The sequence below is a fragment of the Bombina bombina genome, chromosome 10, assembly GCF_027579735.1.
Source record: "Bombina bombina isolate aBomBom1 chromosome 10, aBomBom1.pri, whole genome shotgun sequence".
Taxonomy (NCBI): domain Eukaryota; kingdom Metazoa; phylum Chordata; class Amphibia; order Anura; family Bombinatoridae; genus Bombina; species Bombina bombina.
In genome coordinates, this window is record NC_069508.1 from 150,590,576 (window position 1) to 150,611,437 (window position 20,862).

At 37.7% G+C, this 20,862-nt stretch overlaps 1 protein-coding gene across 1 annotated transcript in view; it reads left to right on the forward strand.

Moving 5' to 3' along the window:
- Window positions 1–15,681, forward strand: part of ARMH1 (armadillo like helical domain containing 1) — a 195,596-nt gene extending 179,915 nt beyond the window's left edge. Inside the window, exons 10-11 of the mRNA XM_053693387.1 lie at window positions 15,400–15,481; window positions 15,583–15,681. Coding sequence (XP_053549362.1) covers window positions 15,400–15,481; window positions 15,583–15,602 — 102 coding nt within the window. The 3' untranslated portion in view covers window positions 15,603–15,681. The remainder of the gene's footprint in view (window positions 1–15,399; window positions 15,482–15,582) is intronic.
- The last annotated feature ends 5,181 nt before the right edge of the window (window positions 15,682–20,862 follow it).

Genomic DNA, 20,862 nt, shown 5'->3' on the forward strand with positions numbered 1-20,862 from the left:
TGAAATGCCCTCCCTTTTTTCTCTTAAAACATTTTTATTTAGCCACATTGGCATGGATTTTGTATTTTTTAAACCATATGGTATTTGTTAATAGGTATATTTATTTAACAAAGTTTTAAATGTTATCCATTTATCCTCTATATTTTATTTGAGAATACTTTGTCCCAATTTATGTTATTTAATGATTTTTTAAATCGTTGAATTTTGCTTTCTTAAAATTAAAAGTCTTAGTTAAACCTTTAAGACACTGCTTATAAAAAGAATTTTAAAATTTGACCATGTTATGATCACTGTTACCCAAATGTTCCTTGACTTCTATGTTTGATATTATATCTGTATTGCTTGATAGCACTAAATCCAAAATAGCTTTACTCCTAATTGCCTCCTCTATTAATTGTGACAAGAAGTTATCCCAGAGAACATTTAAAGATCTATCCCCCTTAGCTGAATTACATGCAATGAGAAAGCATAAACTATTGGGTTAAAAGGGAAGAAAAGGGCAGTGCCTACCCTCATTCTATCTCCTTTCATCCCAAAGTGCTCAGAAAATCATCCGAAATTAAAGGGACAGTCTACTCAATAATTATTATTGTTTCAAAATATAGATAATCCCTTTATTACCTATTCATCATTTTTGCATAACCAACACAGTTATATTAATATACTTTTTACCTCTGTGATTACCTTGTATCTAAGCCTCTGCAAACTGCCCCCTTATCTCAGTTCTTTTGACAGACTTGCATTTTAGCCAATCAGTGCTGACTCCTAGGTAACTCCACGGGCATGAGCACGATGTTATCTAGTCTGTCTAGCTTTAAAAAAAAATGCCAAAATGCACTGTGATAACATGCGGCTTTCAAGGGTTTATAAATTAGAATATGAGCTTACCTATGTTTGGCTTTAAACAAAGTATACCAAGAGAACAAAGCAAATTTGATGATAAAAGTAAATTGGAAAGTTTTTTTTTTAAAATTAAATGCCCTATCTGAATCATGAAAGTTTATTTTGACTAGACTGTCCCTTTAAGAACTTTGCTCCAGACTCCAGCAGCAAGAAAGGAAAGTATAGAAAAATGGCAAAATACTAGAATCTAGTTCTTTTTTCATTAATACACCTCTAAGGCTCCCAGACCTTCTGATAAAGAGAGCTTATCTAACATACAGGTAGATTATGAGTTGTGCGTTTGTATTTTAACCCTGAAAAAATGGCCATTTCAGTGTTAAAACAGCAACGCAGCCATTACGAGTCGTGTCGGTATAGCTGTACTGCAAGCCTTTTAGCCTGTAACGCAATGTCAGTCCCGCACTCAAAAAAATTAAGTTTTTGCGTGGGATTTTCATAGCGCTGCCATTACAAGTTTTGCCGTGAGGCTAAAAAGCTTGTGTTACACCCTATAACGACAAGATCCGTACCACCATCTGAGACCAGTAGTTATAAGTTTTGCGCAAGAAAACTGTTACACAAAACTCATAACTAAAGTGTTACAAAGTAGACTAAACACCCATAAACTACCTATTAACCCCTAAATTGAGGACCTCCCGCATCGCAAACACTATATTAAAGTTATTAACCCCTAATCTGCCGCTCCTGACATCGCCGCCACTAATAAAATGTATTAACCCCTATTCCGCCTCTCCTCGACATCTCCACCACTATACTAAAGTTATTTACCCCTTTTCCCCCGAACCCCAACATCGCCCACACTATAATAAAGATATTAACCCCTATTCCGCCGCTCCCAGACATCGCTGCCACTAAATAAAGTTATTAACCCGTAAACCTCTGACCTCCCACATCACTACCACTAAATAAACCTATTAGCCCCTAAACCGCCAGCCCCCCACATCGCAACCCCCAATAAATGCATATACAAAACAATAAAGTTAATGTAAATTCCTAAATTCTTTATATTAGCTAAAATTTATAGACACATTGAATTATATTTATAGAATACCAGATATGAATCAAACTATACAAGTTTAAACTGTTACAATATTATTTACAAAGCAAACCAAATATATCTTTAGAATTAACCTTATTCACCATTGAATTGCATTAAAATACCACAATGAAATATCATAGTATGGGTCACTAACTTCCAGACAAATATACTTAAACTATTTGGCCCACAATTGATCCTATATAACTCCAATTATATATATCAGAAATTTTATATATATATATATATATATATATATATATATATATATATATTATTAATGCAAACAACCAAATTATATGCCAATTTATCTGAGCTGAACTAAATTACTTTGCATACAAAATACTATCTTAAAACTACACAGGACTGTGAATATGAGTTTAAAATACAAAGTGCCCTTTTAAATCTACTAACTGCAATTAGTTATAGTTACCAAATACCCTTGATTTAAATATTAAAATATAGAACAGTCATACATTACCACATGAGCCAATTTAGTATTCCAATCTGTTCTTTATAGATTCAGATCACCTCATATGAAGAAATGTTATTGCATAGATCAAGAAGTTAGTCTCCGATTTTGCTTAAAATGAGAGTGGCAGCCCAGTTTTCAGTCACAAGTTTCAGCAGACAAAAAGACTGTCCTCCTCCCCCTTTGTGTTCAGCTTATTTTATTGTGATTATTGGTGAACCTTTTTGGTTACGCCCCACGGTGCTTGTCTTGGATTGGCCCTAACGGAGCTGAGCATTGATTGGCCCTTCCAGCTGAAATATTTTATTGGCTATTTGGATTTGCATGTGCTCTAATAGACTATTTATGTGGCTGTCATACCAGTTCCAATCCCCTAGGAGGCACCAGACAACTAGCAAATACAGTCTCACCATCAATTACTGCTACAATCCAAATATCTCCCTATATAGTGAATATTTAATATACTATAACTTTTTGCATTAATCACTTACAATTTTAATTATAGGGTTGATATAATGTAATTTTTCTGATTATTCCAATACTAAATACAAGCATGTTTCTAGCGATCATACCAATAAGCAATTACATTGTCGATCATTTGATTTCCCCAGAATCATCTTAATATGACATACATACCTTGAGATCAGCAAACATATTTCATTTTCATATAATTATATCTACATTGGATTACTATCCCATACAGATTAATATTTAATATCTGTATACCTCTCTTTGAGAGTTCAAAACACATAGGATATTATTTAAAATACCAATTATATGTGTACTTATTAGGTGCCTGAAAAATATAAAGGAATAGGTTACTAAAATTGGACATTTTAAATTGACTGTATTGTTATTTATTAACTCAGCATATGTATCCCAATGTGTCCTTTAGATGTCTGGAAGACAGAAAAAAAATATATAAATATGTTACATATTTTAAAGTGGGATTATTACAATTGTTATTTAATCCTTTACAATCTGAATTGCATTTCCCAGATCCATATATAGACATTTAATACAGTCTAAGGTATATATTTAATGTTTGAGATTTAAACATAAGTTGTGATTTAAAAATGAATTTACAAGTTATAATGCAAAACATGTGTCTCTGCTTAGCTAGCATAGATGTGGATTCGAGGCCTAGGGGTAATTAACAGGTCTGTGCTAATTAACTATATTCCTGGGCGATATTTAGTCATCTCTCCAGCCAAACTGGTTCTCATTAGGCCTTAAAGGAAAATCTTAGACATCCTGTCTGTTTATCCACAGGGGTTCCTGGAAAGGCTATCCAACAATGATCTATTTGAAGTTATCTCTCTTCTGAGACCGTGATCAAAGGCTCTTTAGATGTGACCTTATCTCTTATAGTTCTAGGACCAATGTTTGTTCTTTCTTAAAATAACTATTATTTTGATGAATGAGAGAGGGGGGCTGGTTTACACAGCCAAGAATAATTTGGCAGATTAAATATAACTGCTGTAACAGTGACATCTGGAGTTTTACAAATAAAAGGAATTATGTGGTGTACACAACCATATATATATATTAAATAATAAATATATATATATATACATATATATATATATATATATATATATATATATATATATATATATATATATATAATTTAATAACATTCACAGATCTTCTGACATAATTCCCCCTTCCAATTTTCAATGGATTTAGGACACATGTATTGGAATTGGCTTAAAGTCAGTGGTGAGGATGTTGATGGTGTGCTTTATAGACAGTCTTCTATGAAGAGATTCTGTTATTTTTGAGCCTTCATACTCATTAGCTAGGTATATTTAAACTACAATATGTCTAATTTATTTGGGGATATGATACTTCATTCTCTCATTCTCCCTCTATGACTTGTAGTTGGGATCTGAGCTGGCACACTTGTAACTGATTAATATGGACATATTTATCCATAAAAGTATCATTTCTAGGTATCCTAATTTTATAGGCAACTGGAGATATTTTGTCCATAATGACAAAAGGACCCTTCCATGATGGAAGGAATTTCTTCTCCTTAACCTGATCTCTTCCAAAGTTATAAAGATAAACTTTATCATTTATTTCATATTCCTTTTTGGATGTTTTGAGATCATAATAGGTTTTAGTGGCAGTTGCGGACTTCTCTAAGTTCCTTTGAGCAAATGCAAAGGCCTATTGCAGGTGCTTTCTTAGGTTCTCCACATATTGAGGCATATTGGCAGTGTTTATCAAGTTCTGGTCTGATGTACGGTACAGTAGATGCTGAGGTAGAACCATTCTTCTACCAGTCATCAGTTCAAAAGGTGACATCTTGGTAGCACTACTTGGAGTTGCTTTTAATGCCATTATGACTAGAGGTAGTTTTACATCCCAGTCTTTACCCATTTCACTCACAAACTTTTTGAGGATTTTCACAATGGATTGGTTGTAATGCTCTACACCACCACTTGAGGCAGCTCTATATGCAATATGGAGCTTTCTTTTAACCCCTAGTATTTTCCACATTTTGGTCATCACTTCGCTAGTGAAGTGGGTTCCCCAATTGGATTCGATTCTCTGGGTTAAACCAAATCTGGAAAACACGTGATTGATGAGCAATGCTGCGCATGTTTCAGCACTATTGTTAGGTGCATTGATGCACTCTACCCATTTAGTGAATAGGCATGTCACTTTCAACATGTATTTGTTACCTCTTGATGACCTAGTCACTGGACCAATAAAATCAATTTGTATATCTGACCATGGCATTACCATCCCCTTTTCTGCAATGGTGCTCTATGCGTGGGTGCAGTGGGTTTGAACTGTGGACAGATTAAACACCCTTGACAGTAAGTTTGAACATCTTCCAACATGTGTGGCCAAAAGGCGTAGTCACGTAATATTTCATACGTTAATTTGGCACCACGATGGCCAGATGTGGGAGCATCATGGGCATGTTGAAGCATGAGACCTCTGAACTTGGTGGGTACCACCCATTGCTGGATGCCAGTTTTGGAGGTTCTAATTAACAAACCATCCTGTAACTTGAATTGTGATCTGGACTTCATTAAGATTCTAAGATCTTCCTTGCCAATACAATTATCTTTTGAGATGAGGTTGCTTTCAGGATCTTCTATGTGTTTATAGATGAAGCCTACAATGGGGTCTTCTTTTTGACTAGTGATCAGGTCCTCACTAGGATTATCCTGAATCCATTGTACCAGGTTAGGCTCACTCTGTTGTTTAGCCTTGTTTCTGGTAATGGCTTCTAGCTGAATTGCACCCATTAGGTGGTCGATATTAAGGAGTTCTCCAGTTATGGCTCCTTGTTTGGCTAATGAATCCGCAAGATCATTGCCCTCCTTATCAGGACCTAGAACCCTGGAATGACCCTTGGTCTTTTTCCAGTGTATGGTTAACCCATTGGATACCACTAGGTTATCAATCTCGCATAACAACTTGCCATGTTTGACTGGTTTGTTGTTAGTTTTCTGCATGCCATTCCTTTTCCAAGTTGGCAGGTATTCAACAAAACTGTCACACACGTAATTTGAGTCAGTAATGATCACAAATTCTTGAATACCATGTTCAATAGCCATCTCAATGGTTTTTAGAACAGCAGTTAGTTCTGCAACTTGGCTGGATCTTGGTCCAATGTTGAAACCTGTAGAAATATTTGAGAATCCATTGGCCCAAGTTATACCAATGCCAGCGACTAGTCTGCCCTCATTATCAATAGTGGCATGGTAAGAACAACCATCAACATATACCCAAGGTAATGTCTGACAATGGTCCTCATTATATATTTTATATGGGGAAAGCAATTGTAAGGAAAGAGTCCAATCTCTTATTCTCTCACTTTGCAGATATAGCAAAGGCTGTTGGGCCGTTCCTACAATAATTTTCTCACCCTGTATATAGCTGCGGAAATTTTGGAGAGCCCATACAGTAGATAAGAGGGCTTTTTCGCAATCGCTAAATTTTATTTCTACTGGGGATAGAGTTTTGCTCGCATAAGCAATACATTTGCTTAAATTGTCATGCTTTTGGTATAAAACAGCACGCATGCTTACATCTGTGCAACCTGTCTCTAAGAAGAAAGGCTTACCACCTTCAGGGTACGCTAAGCAAGGTGCTTGAGTGAGTTTTCTCTTCAGCTCTTTGATGGCTGTCTCTTGAGTCTCACTCAAGTGCCATTTCACATCCTTCTTTAGAAGAAGTAGCAGTGGTTTAGCTAATTCTGCATAATTATCATTGAATTTGCGAGAAGAATTTGTCATACCCAGGAATGATCTCAATTCCTTTGGGTTTTTGGAATTTATTATAGCTTCCACCTTTTTCTTCTGAGGATTTAACCCTTCAGAAGTAACTTCATGTCCCAAGAAATTTACACGAGTGCGGCACCATTGAGCTTTTTGTAGGGATAATTTGACACATGCCCTTTTAAGTTGGCTGAGGACGTGTTTGCGATGTGTTTTTCAAAGTCTGTGCTTTTGATTAAAACATCATCAACATATGATAAAGTCCCCATTTCCAGTGCATCAGACATAGCCTTATGCATGAATACAGCAAATTCATGTCCTGAATTTATGTATCCAAATGGGAGTCTCTGGAATGCATACTGGACCTTTTCGAATGAGAATGCCAGCTTATAGTGGTCCTCCTCATGTACCTTTATGGTCCAATATCTTAGCCATCAATGGGGAGACACCTGCCAAAAAGCAGCGTAAATCTCAGTAACGCAGCCCCATTGATTCCTATGGGGAAACACATTTTATATCTACACCTAACATGAACCCCGAGTCTAAACACCCCTAATCTTACTTATTAACCCCTAATCTGCCTCCCCTGACATCGCCAACACCTACATTATATTTATTAACCCCTAATCTGCTGCCCCCAATGTCGCAGCCACTATTCTAAATTTATTAACCCCTAAACCTAAGTCTAACCCTAACACCCCCTAACTTTAATATAATTAAAATAAATCTAAATAAAATTACTATCATTAACTAAATTATTCCTATTAAAACTAAATACTTACCTTTAATTTACAATAAACCCTAAGCTAGCTACAATATAACTAATAGTTACATTGTATCTATTTTAGGGTTTATTTTTATTTTACAGGCAAGTTTGTATTTATTTTAACTAGGTAGAATAGTTACTAAATAGTTATTAACTATTTAATAACTACCTAGCTAAAATAAATACAAATTAACCTGTAAAATAAAACGTAACCTAAGTTACACTAACACCTAACACTACACTACAAATAAATCAATTCCCTAAATTAAATACAATTAAATAAATTAAATTAGATTAGCTAAATCACAAACCAAAAAAACACTAAATTACAGAAAATAAAAAACAAATTACAAGATATTTAAACTAATTACATCTAATCTAATAGCCCTATCAAAATAAAAAAAGCCTCCCCAAAATTAAAAAAAAACTTTGCCTAAACTAAACTATCAATAGACCTTAAAAGGGCCTTTTGCGGGGCATTGCCCCAAAGATATCAGCTCTTTTACCTGTAAAAAAAAAATACAAACAACCCCCCCAACAGTAAAACTCTCCACTCACACAACCAACCCCCCAAATAAAAGCCTAACTAAAAAAACCTAAGCTCCCCATTACCCTGAAAAGGGCATTTGGATGGGCATTGCCCTTAAAAGGGCATTTAGCTCTATTGCAGGCCCAACGCCCTAACCTAAAAAATAAACCCACCCAATACACCCTTAAAAAAATCCTAACACTAACCCCCGAAGATTCACTTACCGGGAGAAGTCTTCATACAAGCGGCAAGATGTCCTCAACGAAGCCGGGCAGAAGTGGTCCTCCAGATGGGCAGAAGTCTTCATCCAGACGGCATCTTCTATCTTCATCCAGACGGTGCAGGTCCATCTTCAAGACATCCGACGCGGAGCATCCTCTTCTTCCGACGGACTAACGACAAATGAAGGTACCTTTAAATGACGTCATCCAAGATGGCGTCCCTTAGATTCCGATTGGCTGATAGAATTCTATCAGCCAATCGGAATTAAGGTAGAAAAAATCCTATTGGCTGATTGGATCAGCCATTAGGATTGCAGTTCAATCCTATTGGCTGATCCAATCAGCCAATAGGATTGAGCTCGCAATCTATTGGCTGTTCCAATCAGCAAATGGAATGCAAGCTCAATCCTATTGGCTGATCCAATCACTCAAGCGCAATTTAATTTAACGCGTGCCGATAGCTTGACTTCAGAGCGCTGGTTAGCTGCTACGCTCAACTAAAAGTATAATTACACTTATAATAACACTATCTAATAAAAAAATATTTATAAAAAAAAATTGCAATAAAAAGTTATGAGGGTTCAAAGATCTGCGGTTAGAAAAAAAAACTGCAAAAGGCTTTAAAGGGACAGTCTACTTAAAAATGTTTATTGTTTAAAAAGATAGATAATCCCTTTATTACCCATTCCCCAGTTCTGCAAGCTCGCAGTAGCAATTAAAACTGCAAAACTTAACCATAAGTCAGACCTCTGATTAATTTTTAAAATGTGCCCAAATGCCCTACAAAAAAAATCGTATAGTGCCTTTTATAAAATTAATCAGATGAGCATTTAAAAATAACTACACTAAGCAGTTTTTGGGGGTTAAACATGGAGGGTGTGGGGTGTTAGGGAAAAAAAACGCACTGAAAAGTGCCTTTACATTGCGGTCTTTGGGGACTGTGTGTTTTATATATATGACAACAATTATTCATGTACTTTGTTTGTATTAAATAATTCAAGTATTCAAATCCTGTGAGTGCCCTCCTTCACATACAGGGAGTGCAGAATTATTAGGCAAATGAGTATTTTGACCACATCATCCTCTTTATGCATGTTGTCTTACTCCAAGCTGTATAGGCTCGAAAGCCTACTACCAATTAAGCATATTAGGTGATGTGCATCTCTGTAATGAGAAGGGGTGTGGTCTAATGACATCAACACCCTATATCAGGTGTGCATAATTATTAGGCAACTTCCTTTCCTTTGGCAAAATGGGTCAAAAGAAGGACTTGACAGGCTCAGAAAAGTCAAAAATAGTGAGATATCTTGCAGAGGGATGCAGCACTCTTAAAATTGCAAAGCTTCTGAAGCGTGATCATCGAACAATCAAGCGTTTCATTCAAAATAGTCAACAGGGTCGCAAGAAGCGTGTGGAAAAACCAAGGCGCAAAATAACTGCCCATGAACTGAGAAAAGTCAAGCGTGCAGCTGGCAAGATGCCACTTGCCACTAGTTTGGCCATATTTCAGAGCTGCAACATCACTGGAGTGCCCAAAAGCACAAGGTGTGCAATACTCAGAGACATGGCCAAGGTAAGAAAGGCTGAAAGACGACCACCACTGAACAAGACACACAAGCTGAAACGTCAAGACTGGGCCAAGAAATATCTCAAGACTGATTTTTCTAAGGTTTTATGGACTGATGAAATGAGAGTGAGTCTTGATGGGCCAGATGGATGGGCCCGTGGCTGGATTGGTAAAGGGCAGAGAGCTCCAGTCCGACTCAGACGCCAGCAAGGTGGAGGGGGAGTACTGGTTTGGGCTGGTGTCATCAAAGATGAGCTTGTGGGGCCTTTTCGGGTTGAGGATGGAGTCAAGCTCAACTCCCAGTCCTACTGCCAGTTTCTGGAAGACACCTTCTTCAAGCAGTGGTACAGGAAGAAGTCTGCATCGTTCAAGAAAAACATGATTTTCATGCAGGACAATGCTCCATCACATGCGTCCAAGTACTCCACAGCGTGGCTGGCAAGAAAGGGTATAAAAGAAGAAAATCTAATGACATGACCTCCTTGTTCACCTGATCTGAACCCCATTGAGAACCTGTGGTCCATCATCAAATGTGAGATTTACAAGTAGGGAAAACAGTACACCTCTCTGAACAGTGTCTGGGAGGCTGTGGTTGATGCTGCACGCAATGTTGATGGTGAACAGATCAAAACACTGACAGAATCCATGGATGGCAGGCTTTTGAGTGTCCTTGCAAAGAAAGGTGGCTATATTGGTCACTGATTTATTTTTGTTTTGTTTTTGAATGTCAGAAATGTATATTGGTGAATGTTGAGATGTTATATTGGTTTCACTGGTAAAAATAAATAATTGAAATGGGTATATATTTGTTTTTTGTTAAGTTGCCTAATAATTATGCACATTAATAGTCACCTGCACACACAGATATCCCCCTAAAATAGCTATAACTAAAAACAAACTAAAAACTACTTCCAAAACTATTCAGCTTTGATATTAATGAGTTTTTTGGGTTCATTGAGAACATGGTTGTTGTTCAATAATAAAATTAATCCTCAAAAATACAACTTGCCTAATAATTCTGCACTCCCTGTATATATACAGTATATATATATATATATATATATATATATATATATATATATATATATATAGAAAGCAAAAGAATGCACTCTCAGGACTTTTCCACAAAAAACCAATTTAATGGAACGTTTTCGGGGTTCACAACCCCTTCATCAGCATGCAAAACAAACAAAATTCAACTCATTTATAGTGTTACATATCAATTACATCATATCAACCTTAGTGTCTCTCCAAAGGAAAAGTGCGCCAATTTTTCGAGTTTGGAACGCATATTGCGTTCCACAGTGCTATCCGAAACCGGAAGTTGTATTACCTCACTTCCGGTTTACGGATTCAACAGACAAAACGTGAAATTAATGATAAAGTAGTGTACTCTACAATTTCAAACGTATTAAAGTGACATACTAATTTGGGGGACTTATTATAGCAAAAGTGTGCCACATTATAACTGCCTAGAAAATTTGTGATAGATATACATTGTCAGATGTTGCTACATCCGGTCGGCATAGAAACAGTAACTATGGTAATCATAAACAATTCTGATTGCCAAAAGGTGCCATAATTTATAATAGTATGCCAGCTGAATGAAACAACAATTTTCATAGTGTCAAAAGTAGTGTGTACTCAAATTATATACAATCATATTGTATATATAAAAAGAATAATAATTTAAAAATTAAATAATTAAAAAATAAAAATTGAACCATATGACAGTACAATTGATTGGAATGGCAAGTTACAAATGTAATGTTGCAAATGTGAATGCTATGACTTACAATGTATCGCCAGTATATTACAGCAAAGTGGCGTTAAACATGTATAATGCTACACTGAATTCGCAAGCAAATGGATATCAAATTAGAGCAGTATACAGAAGAATGAATATATATAACAATATTATAGGGCTGTGCTATTGGACTGCTTTTTCGTTAGGGCACAATTTTCACTTGAATTAAATTTTGGCCATTAGGGGGTTATGGCTTGCAACGGCCTAAATGTGAATATCTGTGCCAACAAAATGAGGGGGGTAACCTTATTTCAGAATTCTAGCCTCAAGTATAATTGCAAACAACAGGGATATCTGAGAAAAGATAATAAAGGTAAGGATCATGGACATATATAGCTCATATAGATACTATCCACCTCTGGAACTTATCCAAGTGGATGTGACTTTTTAGTGTCCGTTTTTAAGACTGGTGGTGCATGTTAAAGCAATGGGTAATGGCTCACGGCGGACCAGGCTTCCACAGAGAAGGTGGAGACAGATGTCCCCCCTAAACCATGCCGTTAGGCGCACAACACTTGCCCCTACAACTAGGGGAAAATGAAATGTGTGCCAAAACGGAGCCACAATGTCCACCTGGCATACCCCAAGTATGTGGCACCCCAGTTGTTGATCACATAATGCTCTTAAAGTCCGGCATGGTGTTCAGGCCACCTGGTTGTATTGTGCCTAATCTGAACATCCACTGGGCCTCTCGTCTCAGGAGTTGCTTATTCCGGTCGCCACCCCGATCCAATGGGGGTATGTGGTCGATTAGAATGTAGAGGATGGAAGATACTGAGTGTCCCTTGTTAGCGCAGTGTCGCGCTACTGGCTGTTCGGAATCGCCGTTTTTAAGTGCTGTCCTTATGGCGTGGCGATGATTGGCCATACGCTCCCGAAGTGTGCCAGAGGTCTTCCCTATGTAGAAACAGGAACATGGACATCAGTCTTCCATCACCCACACACCAATCGAACATTCTCTATCCGGCACTCCATAACGTGTACCACCACTCACGTTATATATTTATTGTTTTGTCCATGTTCCTGTTTCTACATAGGGAAGACCTCTGGCACACTTCGGGAGCGTATGGCCAATCATCGCCACGCCATAAGGACAGCACTTAAAAACGGCGATTCCGAACAGCCAGTAGCGCGACACTGCGCTAACAAGGGACACTCAGTATCTTCCATCCGCTACATTCTAATCGACCACATACCCCCATTGGATCGGGGTGGCGACCGGAATAAGCAACTCCTGAGACGAGAGGCCCAGTGGATGTTCAGATTAGGCACAATACAACCAGGTGGCCTGAACACCATGCCGGACTTTAAGAGCATTATGTGATCAACAACTGGGGTGCCACATACTTGGGGTATGCCAGGTGGACATTGTGGCTCCGTTTTGGCACACATTTCATTTTCCCCTAGTTGTAGGGGCAAGTGTTGTGCGCCTAACGGCATGGTTTAGGGGGGACATCTGTCTCCACCTTCTCTGTGGAAGCCTGGTCCGCCGTGAGCCATTACCCATTGCTTTAACATGCACCACCAGTCTTAAAAACGGACACTAAAAAGTCACATCCACTTGGATAAGTTCCAGAGGTGGATAGTATCTATATGAGCTATATATGTCCATGATCCTTACCTTTATTATCTTTTCTCAGATATCCCTGTTGTTTGCAATTATACTTGAAGCTAGAATTCTGAAATAAGGTTACCCCCCTCATTTTGTTGGCACAGATATTCACATTTAGGCCGTTGCAAGCCATAACCCCCTAATGGCCAAAATTTAATTCAAGTGAAAATTGTGCCCTAACGAAAAAGCAGTCCAATAGCACAGCCCTATAATATTGTTATATATATTCATTCTTCTGTATACTGCTCTAATTTGATATCCATTTGCTTGCGAATTCAGTGTAGCATTATACATGTTTAACGCCACTTTGCTGTAATATACTGGCGATACATTGTAAGTCATAGCATTCACATTTGCAACATTACATTTGTAACTTGCCATTCCAATCAATTGTACTGTCATATGGTTCAATTTTTATTTTTTAATTATTTAATTTTTAAATTATTATTCTTTTTATATATACAATATGATTGTATATAATTTGAGTACACGCTACTTTTGACACTATGAAAATTGTTGTTTCATTCAGCTGGCATACTATTATAAATTATGGCACCTTTTGGCAATCAGAATTGTTTATGATTACCATAGTTACTGTTTCTATGCCGACCGGATGTAGCAACATCTGACAATGTATATCTATCACAAATTTTCTAAGCAGTTATTATAATGTGGCACACTTTTGCTATAATAAGTCCCCCAAATTAGTATGTCACTTTAATACGTTTGAAATTGTAGAGTACACTACTTTATCATTAATTTCACGTTTTGTCTGTTGAATCCGTAAACCGGAAGTGAGGTAATACAACTTCCGGTTTCGGATAGCACTGTGGAACGCAATATGCGTTCCAAACTCGAAAAATTGGCGCACTTTTCCTTTGGAGAGACACTAAGGTTGATATGATGTAATTGATATGTAACACTATAAATGAGTTGAATTTTGTTTGTTTTGCATGCTGATGAAGGGGTTGTGAACCCCGAAAACGTTCCATTAAATTGGTTTTTTGTGGAAAAGTCCTGAGAGTGCATTCTTTTGCTTTCTATTTCATGGTATATCATTGCACCCAGGCGAGTTGGCTACTGGTGGGCTGAACTGGAAATTGCTTACTACTATATATATATATATATATATATATATATATACTTATATACATATATATTTATGTGTTAATATGTGTATATACGTGACTTACCCTCTCTGCTGCACTAATTCTCATGCTGTCCCATTGGAGCCTATGGAAGTGCACTCTTGTTTGAGCAAAGCTTCCGTGCAATGCGTACACGCAAGGTCGCGTTCTCATTGCACTTAACTTGTAATACCAGCGCACCTTTGCGTGCGCTCAACTTGTAATCTAGCCCTTAGTGTTTATTATCCATTTAAGCCAACTCAGACTTTGGTGGCATGAAATACATTTCTGCAAAAGATATGTGGCTACATTGTGATGCATTTTGATATGTGATACATTGTTTAGGGTTGTTAAGGCGTGAGAGGTGGAGCTGTTGCAAGATACAGCACTTCAGGTAAAGATTTAGAACTAGTTAAAGGGATACTAAACCAATATTTTTACTTTAATGATTCAGATATAGCATGCAATTTTAAACAACTTTCTAATTTACTAACCTAAATATGGACCGCCTCCTAAGCTTTACATTTCTGCTTTTTAAAGGGACATTATACACTAGATTTTTCTTTGCATAAATGTTATGTAGATTATCCATTTATATAGCCCATACAGGGTTTTTTTTATTACAAAAAATGGTTAGTTTTGCTTATTTTTAAATAACATTGCTCTGATTTGCAGACTCCTAACCAAGCCCCAAAGTTTTAGGAGAATACTGAGGTATACCTACTCCAGCTTGCTTCTGTTAGTGTAAAGAGTCTTTTCAAATGCAAAGGAAGGGGGAGGGGGTGTCTGCTATTTCCCACTTGCAGTGGGTGTTCCAGTAACCTTTTAAACAGAGCTAAACTGGAAGCTTCTAAGTGCCTTTTTAAACAGTTTTATACTGACTTTTTTATATCAGTATCTGTGCATATTATTCTTTATAGTAGTGTCTATTACATGCAGTTATATGAAAATTAGTGTATACGGTCCCTTTAAGTAAAGATACCAAGAGAACGAAGAAAAAATGATAATAGGAGTAAATTAGAAAAATTGCATGCTCTATCTGAATCATGAAAGAAAACTATAGACAGCTTTATCATTATTTGTAGTTATAACATAATCTGTTTTGTTTTCTGTAGGACAGTGCTGAAACATTTTACATGAAAATAGACAAAGTGCAAGTTGCCATCTTCACATCCAACCAAGTTAACATACCTGGAGGTAAAATAATAACACGTCAACAAATAAAGTTTTATTATACTGCTGGCTTTCACAATATGCCAACTAATTTTGTTTATCATTATTTTTTATTTATTTTTCAGTGTCAGAAGTCACAAATTGAGATGCCCCATTCTGTAAACTCCGTGAGCTCATGAATGTATTCCATAATAAAGCATTATCTGCATTTTGTTACAACCGGACTCTTGCTGAGTCTTCAGATGTCTGGGGGGGAAGAAGTTGAAACCTGGAATGTTGCTCTTTATATCCCTTTGTCTATAATCATTTTATTTTATGTGTCACATTTGTATTCTTTTCCCCCCACTCCCCTGGACAATTTCTGTGCACCCCCATGACTGAGTCTGTGATTTTGATTTAGTTCTAGATTTATCATTGTAAGAGGGATTTCTGAAACACAATGGCCCAGATTACGAGTTTTACGTTAGAGGCTGTGCGTGCTAACGAGCAGTTTTCCCTCTCCGCTCACTTACCTACAGCGCTGGTATTACGAGTTTTTCAGAAACCCGTAGTTAAAAGACGAGAAGTGAGCGTTGAGCAAAATTTTGCTCATTACCGCACTCCAATACCAGCACTGCTTAAGTCAGCGGTGAGCTGGTGTAACGTGCTCGTGCACGATTTCCCCATAGAAATCAACGTGGAGAGCCGGATGAAAAAAAGTCTAACACCTGCAAAAAAGCAGCGTAAAACTCCTTAACACAGCCCCATTGATTGGAAATAAATGTTATGTCTACACCTAACACCCTAACATGAACCCCCGAGTCTAAACACCCCTAATCTTACACTTATTAACCCCTAATCTGCTGCCCCCGACATTGCCGGCACTTAAATTGTAATTATTAACCCCTAATCTGCCTCTCTGGACACCGCCGACACCTACATTATACTTATTAACCCCTAATCTACTGCCCCCAATATCGCCGACACCTACATTATATTTATTAACCCCTACTCTGCCGCCCCCAATGTCGCCGCCACCTACCTACACTTATTAACCCCTAATCTGCAGCCCCCAACGTCGCCGCCACTATATTAAAGTTATTAACCCTAAGTCTAACACTAACACCCCCTAACTTAAATATAATTAAAAGAAATCTAACTAAAAATTCCTATCATTAACTAAATTATTCCTATTTAAAACTAAATACTTACCTGTAAAATAAACCCTAAGATAGCTACAATATAACTAATAGTTACATTGTAGCTATTTTAGGATTTATTTTTATTTTACAGGCAAGTTTGTATTTATTTTAACTAGGTAGAATCGTTATTAAATAGATATTAACTATTTAATAACTACCTAGTTAAAATAAAGACAAATTTACCTGTAAAATAAAACCTAACCTAAGTTACACTAACACCTAACACTACACTATAATTAAATAAATTAACTAAATTAAATACAATTACCTAAATTAAATTAGCTAAAGTACACAAAAAACAAACACTAAATTACAGAAAATAATAAACAAATTACAGAAATTTAAACTAATTACACCTAATCTAATAGCCCTATTAAAATAAAAAAGCCCCCCAAAATAAAAAAAAAAACCCTAGCCTAAACTAAACTACCAATAGCCCTTAAAAGGGCTTTTTGCGGGGCATTGCCGCAAAGTAATCAGCTCTTTCACCTGTAAAAAAAATACAAACAACCCCCCCAACAGTAAAACCAAGCACCCGCACAACCAACCACCCAAATAAAATACTAGCTAAAAAAAACTAAGCTCCCGATTTGGATGGGCATTGCCCTAAAAAGGGCAATTAGCTCTTTTGCAAGCCCAAACCCCAAATCTAAAAAATAAACCCACCCAATACACCCTTAAAAAAACCTAACACCAACCCCCTGAAGACTGACTTACCGGGAAACGTCTTCATCCAAGCTGGGCGAAGTGGTCCTCCAGACGGGCAGAAGTCTTCATCCAAGCCGGGCAGAAGTGGTCCTCCAGACAGGCATCTTCTATCTTCATCCATCCGGCGCGGAGCGGGTCCATCTTCAAGACATCCGACGCGGAGCATCCTCTTCATCCGTCGACTAACACAGAATGAAGGTACCTTTAAGTGCCCGTCTGGAGGACCACTTCGCCCGGCTTGGATGAAGACTTCTCCCGGCTTCTTTGAGGACTTCGGCCCGGTTGGATGAAGACTTCTGCCGCTTCCTTGAGGATGGATGTCCGGTCTTCAGAACAGTAAGTCGATCTTCAGGGGGTTAGTGTTAGGTTTTTTTAAGGGTGTATTTGGTGGGTTTTATTTTCTAGATAAGGGTTTGGGCTGCAAAAGAGATAACTGCCCTTTTAAGGGTAATGCTCATCCAAATGCCCTTTTCAAGGCAATGGGGAGCTTAGGTTTTTTTAGATAGTATTTTATTTGGGGGGTTGGTTGTGTGGATGGTGGGTTTTACTGTTGGGGGGGTTGTTTGTATTTTTTTTTACAGGTAAAAGAGCTGATTACTTTGGGGCAATGCCCCGCAAAAGGCCATTTTAAGGGCTATTGGTAGTTTAGTTTAGGCTAGGGGTTGTTTTTTTTTTTGGGGGGGGGGGGGCTTTTTTATTTTGATAGGGCTCTTAGATTAGGTGTTATTAGTTTAAAGATCTTGTACAGGGAGTGCAGAATTATTAGGCAAGTTGTATTTTTGAGGATTAATTTTATTATTGAACAACAACCATGTTCTCAATGAACCCAAAAAACTCATTAATATCAAAGCTGAATAGTTTTGGAAGTAGTTTTTAGTTTGTTTTTAGTTATAGCTATTTTAGGGGGATATCTGTGTGTGCAGGTGACTATTACTGTGCATAATTATTAGGCAACTTAACAAAAAACAAATATATACCCATTTCAATTATTTATTTTTACCAGTGAAACCAATATAACATCTCAACATTCACAAATATACATTTCTGACATTCAAAAACAAAACAAAAACAAATCAGTGACCAATATAGCCACCTTTCTTTGCAAGGACACTCAAAAGCCTGCCATCCATGGATTCTGTCAGTGTTTTGATCTGTTCACCATCAACATTGCGTGCAGCAGCAACCACAGCCTCCCAGACACTGTTCAGAGAGGTGTACTGTTTTCCCTCCTTGTAAATCTCACATTTGATGATGTACCACAGGTTCTCAATGGGGTTCAGATCAGGTGAACAAGGAGGCCATGTCATTAGATTTTCTTCTTTTATACCCTTTCTTGCCAGCCACGCTGTGGAGTACTTGGACGCGTGTGATGGAGCATTGTCCTGCATGAAAATCATGTTTTTCTTGAAGGATGCAGACTTCTTCCTGTACCACTGCTTGAAGAAGGTGTCTTCCAGAAACTGGCAGTAGGACTGGGAGTTGAGCTTGACTCCATCCTCAACCCGAAAAGGCCCCACAAGCTCATCTTTGATGATACCAGCCCAAACCAGTACTCCACCTCCACCTTGCTGGCGTCTGAGTCGGACTGGAGCTCTCTGCCCTTTACCAATCCAGCCACGGGCCCATCCATCTGGCCCATTAAGACTCACTCTCATTTCATCAGTCCATAAAACCTTAGAAAAATCAGTCTTGAGATATTTCTTGGCCCAGTCTTGACGTTTCAGCTTGTGTGTCTTGTTCAGTGGTGGTCGTCTTTCAGCCTTTCTTACCTTGGCCATGTCTCTGAGTATTGCACACCTTGTGCTTTTGGGCACTCCAGTGATGTTGCAGCTCTGAAATATGGCCAAACTGGTGGCTAGTGGCATCTTGGCAGCTGCACGCTTGACTTTTCTCAGTTCATGGGCAGTTATTTTGCGCCTTGGTTTTTCCACACGCTTCTTGCGACCCTGTTGACTATTTTGAATGAAATGCTTGATTGTTCGATGATCACGCTTCAGAAGCTTTGCAATTTTAAGAGTCCTGCATCCCTCTGCAAGATATCTCACTATTTTTTACTTTTCTGAGCCTGTCAAGTCCTTCTTTTTACCCATTTTGCCAAAGGAAAGGAAGTTGCCTAATAATTATGCACATCTGATATAGGGTGTTGATGTCATTAGACCACACCCCTTCTCATTACAGAGATGCACATCACCTAATATGCTTAATTGGTAGTAGGCTTTCGAGCCTATACAGCTTGGAGTAAGACAACATGCATAAAGAGGATGATGTGGTCAAAATACTCATTTGCCTAATAATTCTGCACTCCCTGTAATTTGTTTTTTATTTTCTGTAATTTAGTGTTGTATTTAATTTATTTAATTGTATTTCATTTAGGTAATTTATTTAATTGTAGTGTAGTGTTAGTTGTTAGTGTAACTTAGGTTAGGTTTTATTTTACAGGTAAATTTGTATTGCTCTTGTAAGGTGTATCCAGTCCACGGGTTCATCCATTACTTGTGGGATATTCTCCTTCCCAACAGGAAGTTGCAAGAGGACACCCACAGCAGAGCTATCTATATAGCTCCTCCCCTAACTGCCACCCCCAGTCATTCTCTTGCAACTCTCGACAAGAAAGGAAGTATCAAGAGATATGTGGTGACTTAGTGTAGTTTTTTTTACCTTCAATCAAGAGTTTGTTATTTTTAAACGGTACAGGCGTTGTACTGTTTTACTCTCAGGCAGAAATTAGAAGAAGAATTCTGCCTGGAGGTTTGAAGATCTTAGCGTTTTTTGTAACTAAGGTCCATTGCTGTTCTCACACATAACTGAAGAATATGGGAAAACTTCAGTTGGGGGAACGGTCTGCAGATTACCTGCTTTGAGGTATGTTCAGTATTTTTATTTCTAGAGAGATGAATAAGTTCTAGAAAATGCTGACAGAGCCTTGTGTATTTGAGGTAAGCCTGATGCAGTGATTTAACAGCGACTGGGATCATGCTTACATAACAGGGTAATATTCATGTTAATATTCATATTGCTTAGTGACAAAACGTTTACATGATTTCATAAATAGGACGTTTTTTTCTCTGAGGGAGATAAGTCTTTATTTGGGGCCTAGGTTCCATATGGCTAGTCAGATACTCCTAGGACTATTTTCTTAAGGCCCCTCTGACATCCAGTACATGGTCGGAGGGGCCTATTTTAGCGCTCTAACTGCGCAGTTTTAATTCAGACTGAGACATCCAACTTCCCTAGAAGAGTCCTCTGGCATCTGAGAACCATTTCAAAGGGGTTATTTCTGCACAAAATCGTATTTAAGGGCAGGTAGGTGCCTTAGCAGAGCTGTGGCATGGTGCTCAATTGACTTTTAACATTTTTTAACGTTTTTCAATCCGGTTTGGGGCCTAAGGGGTTAATTATCCATTTGCAAGTGGGTGCAATGTTGCTTTAGTCCCTTACTCACACTGTAAAAATTTCAAAGATTTTACTGTATTTTTTCACTGTTTTGCAGTTTAAGTGCTAGTTTTTTTCTCTTAA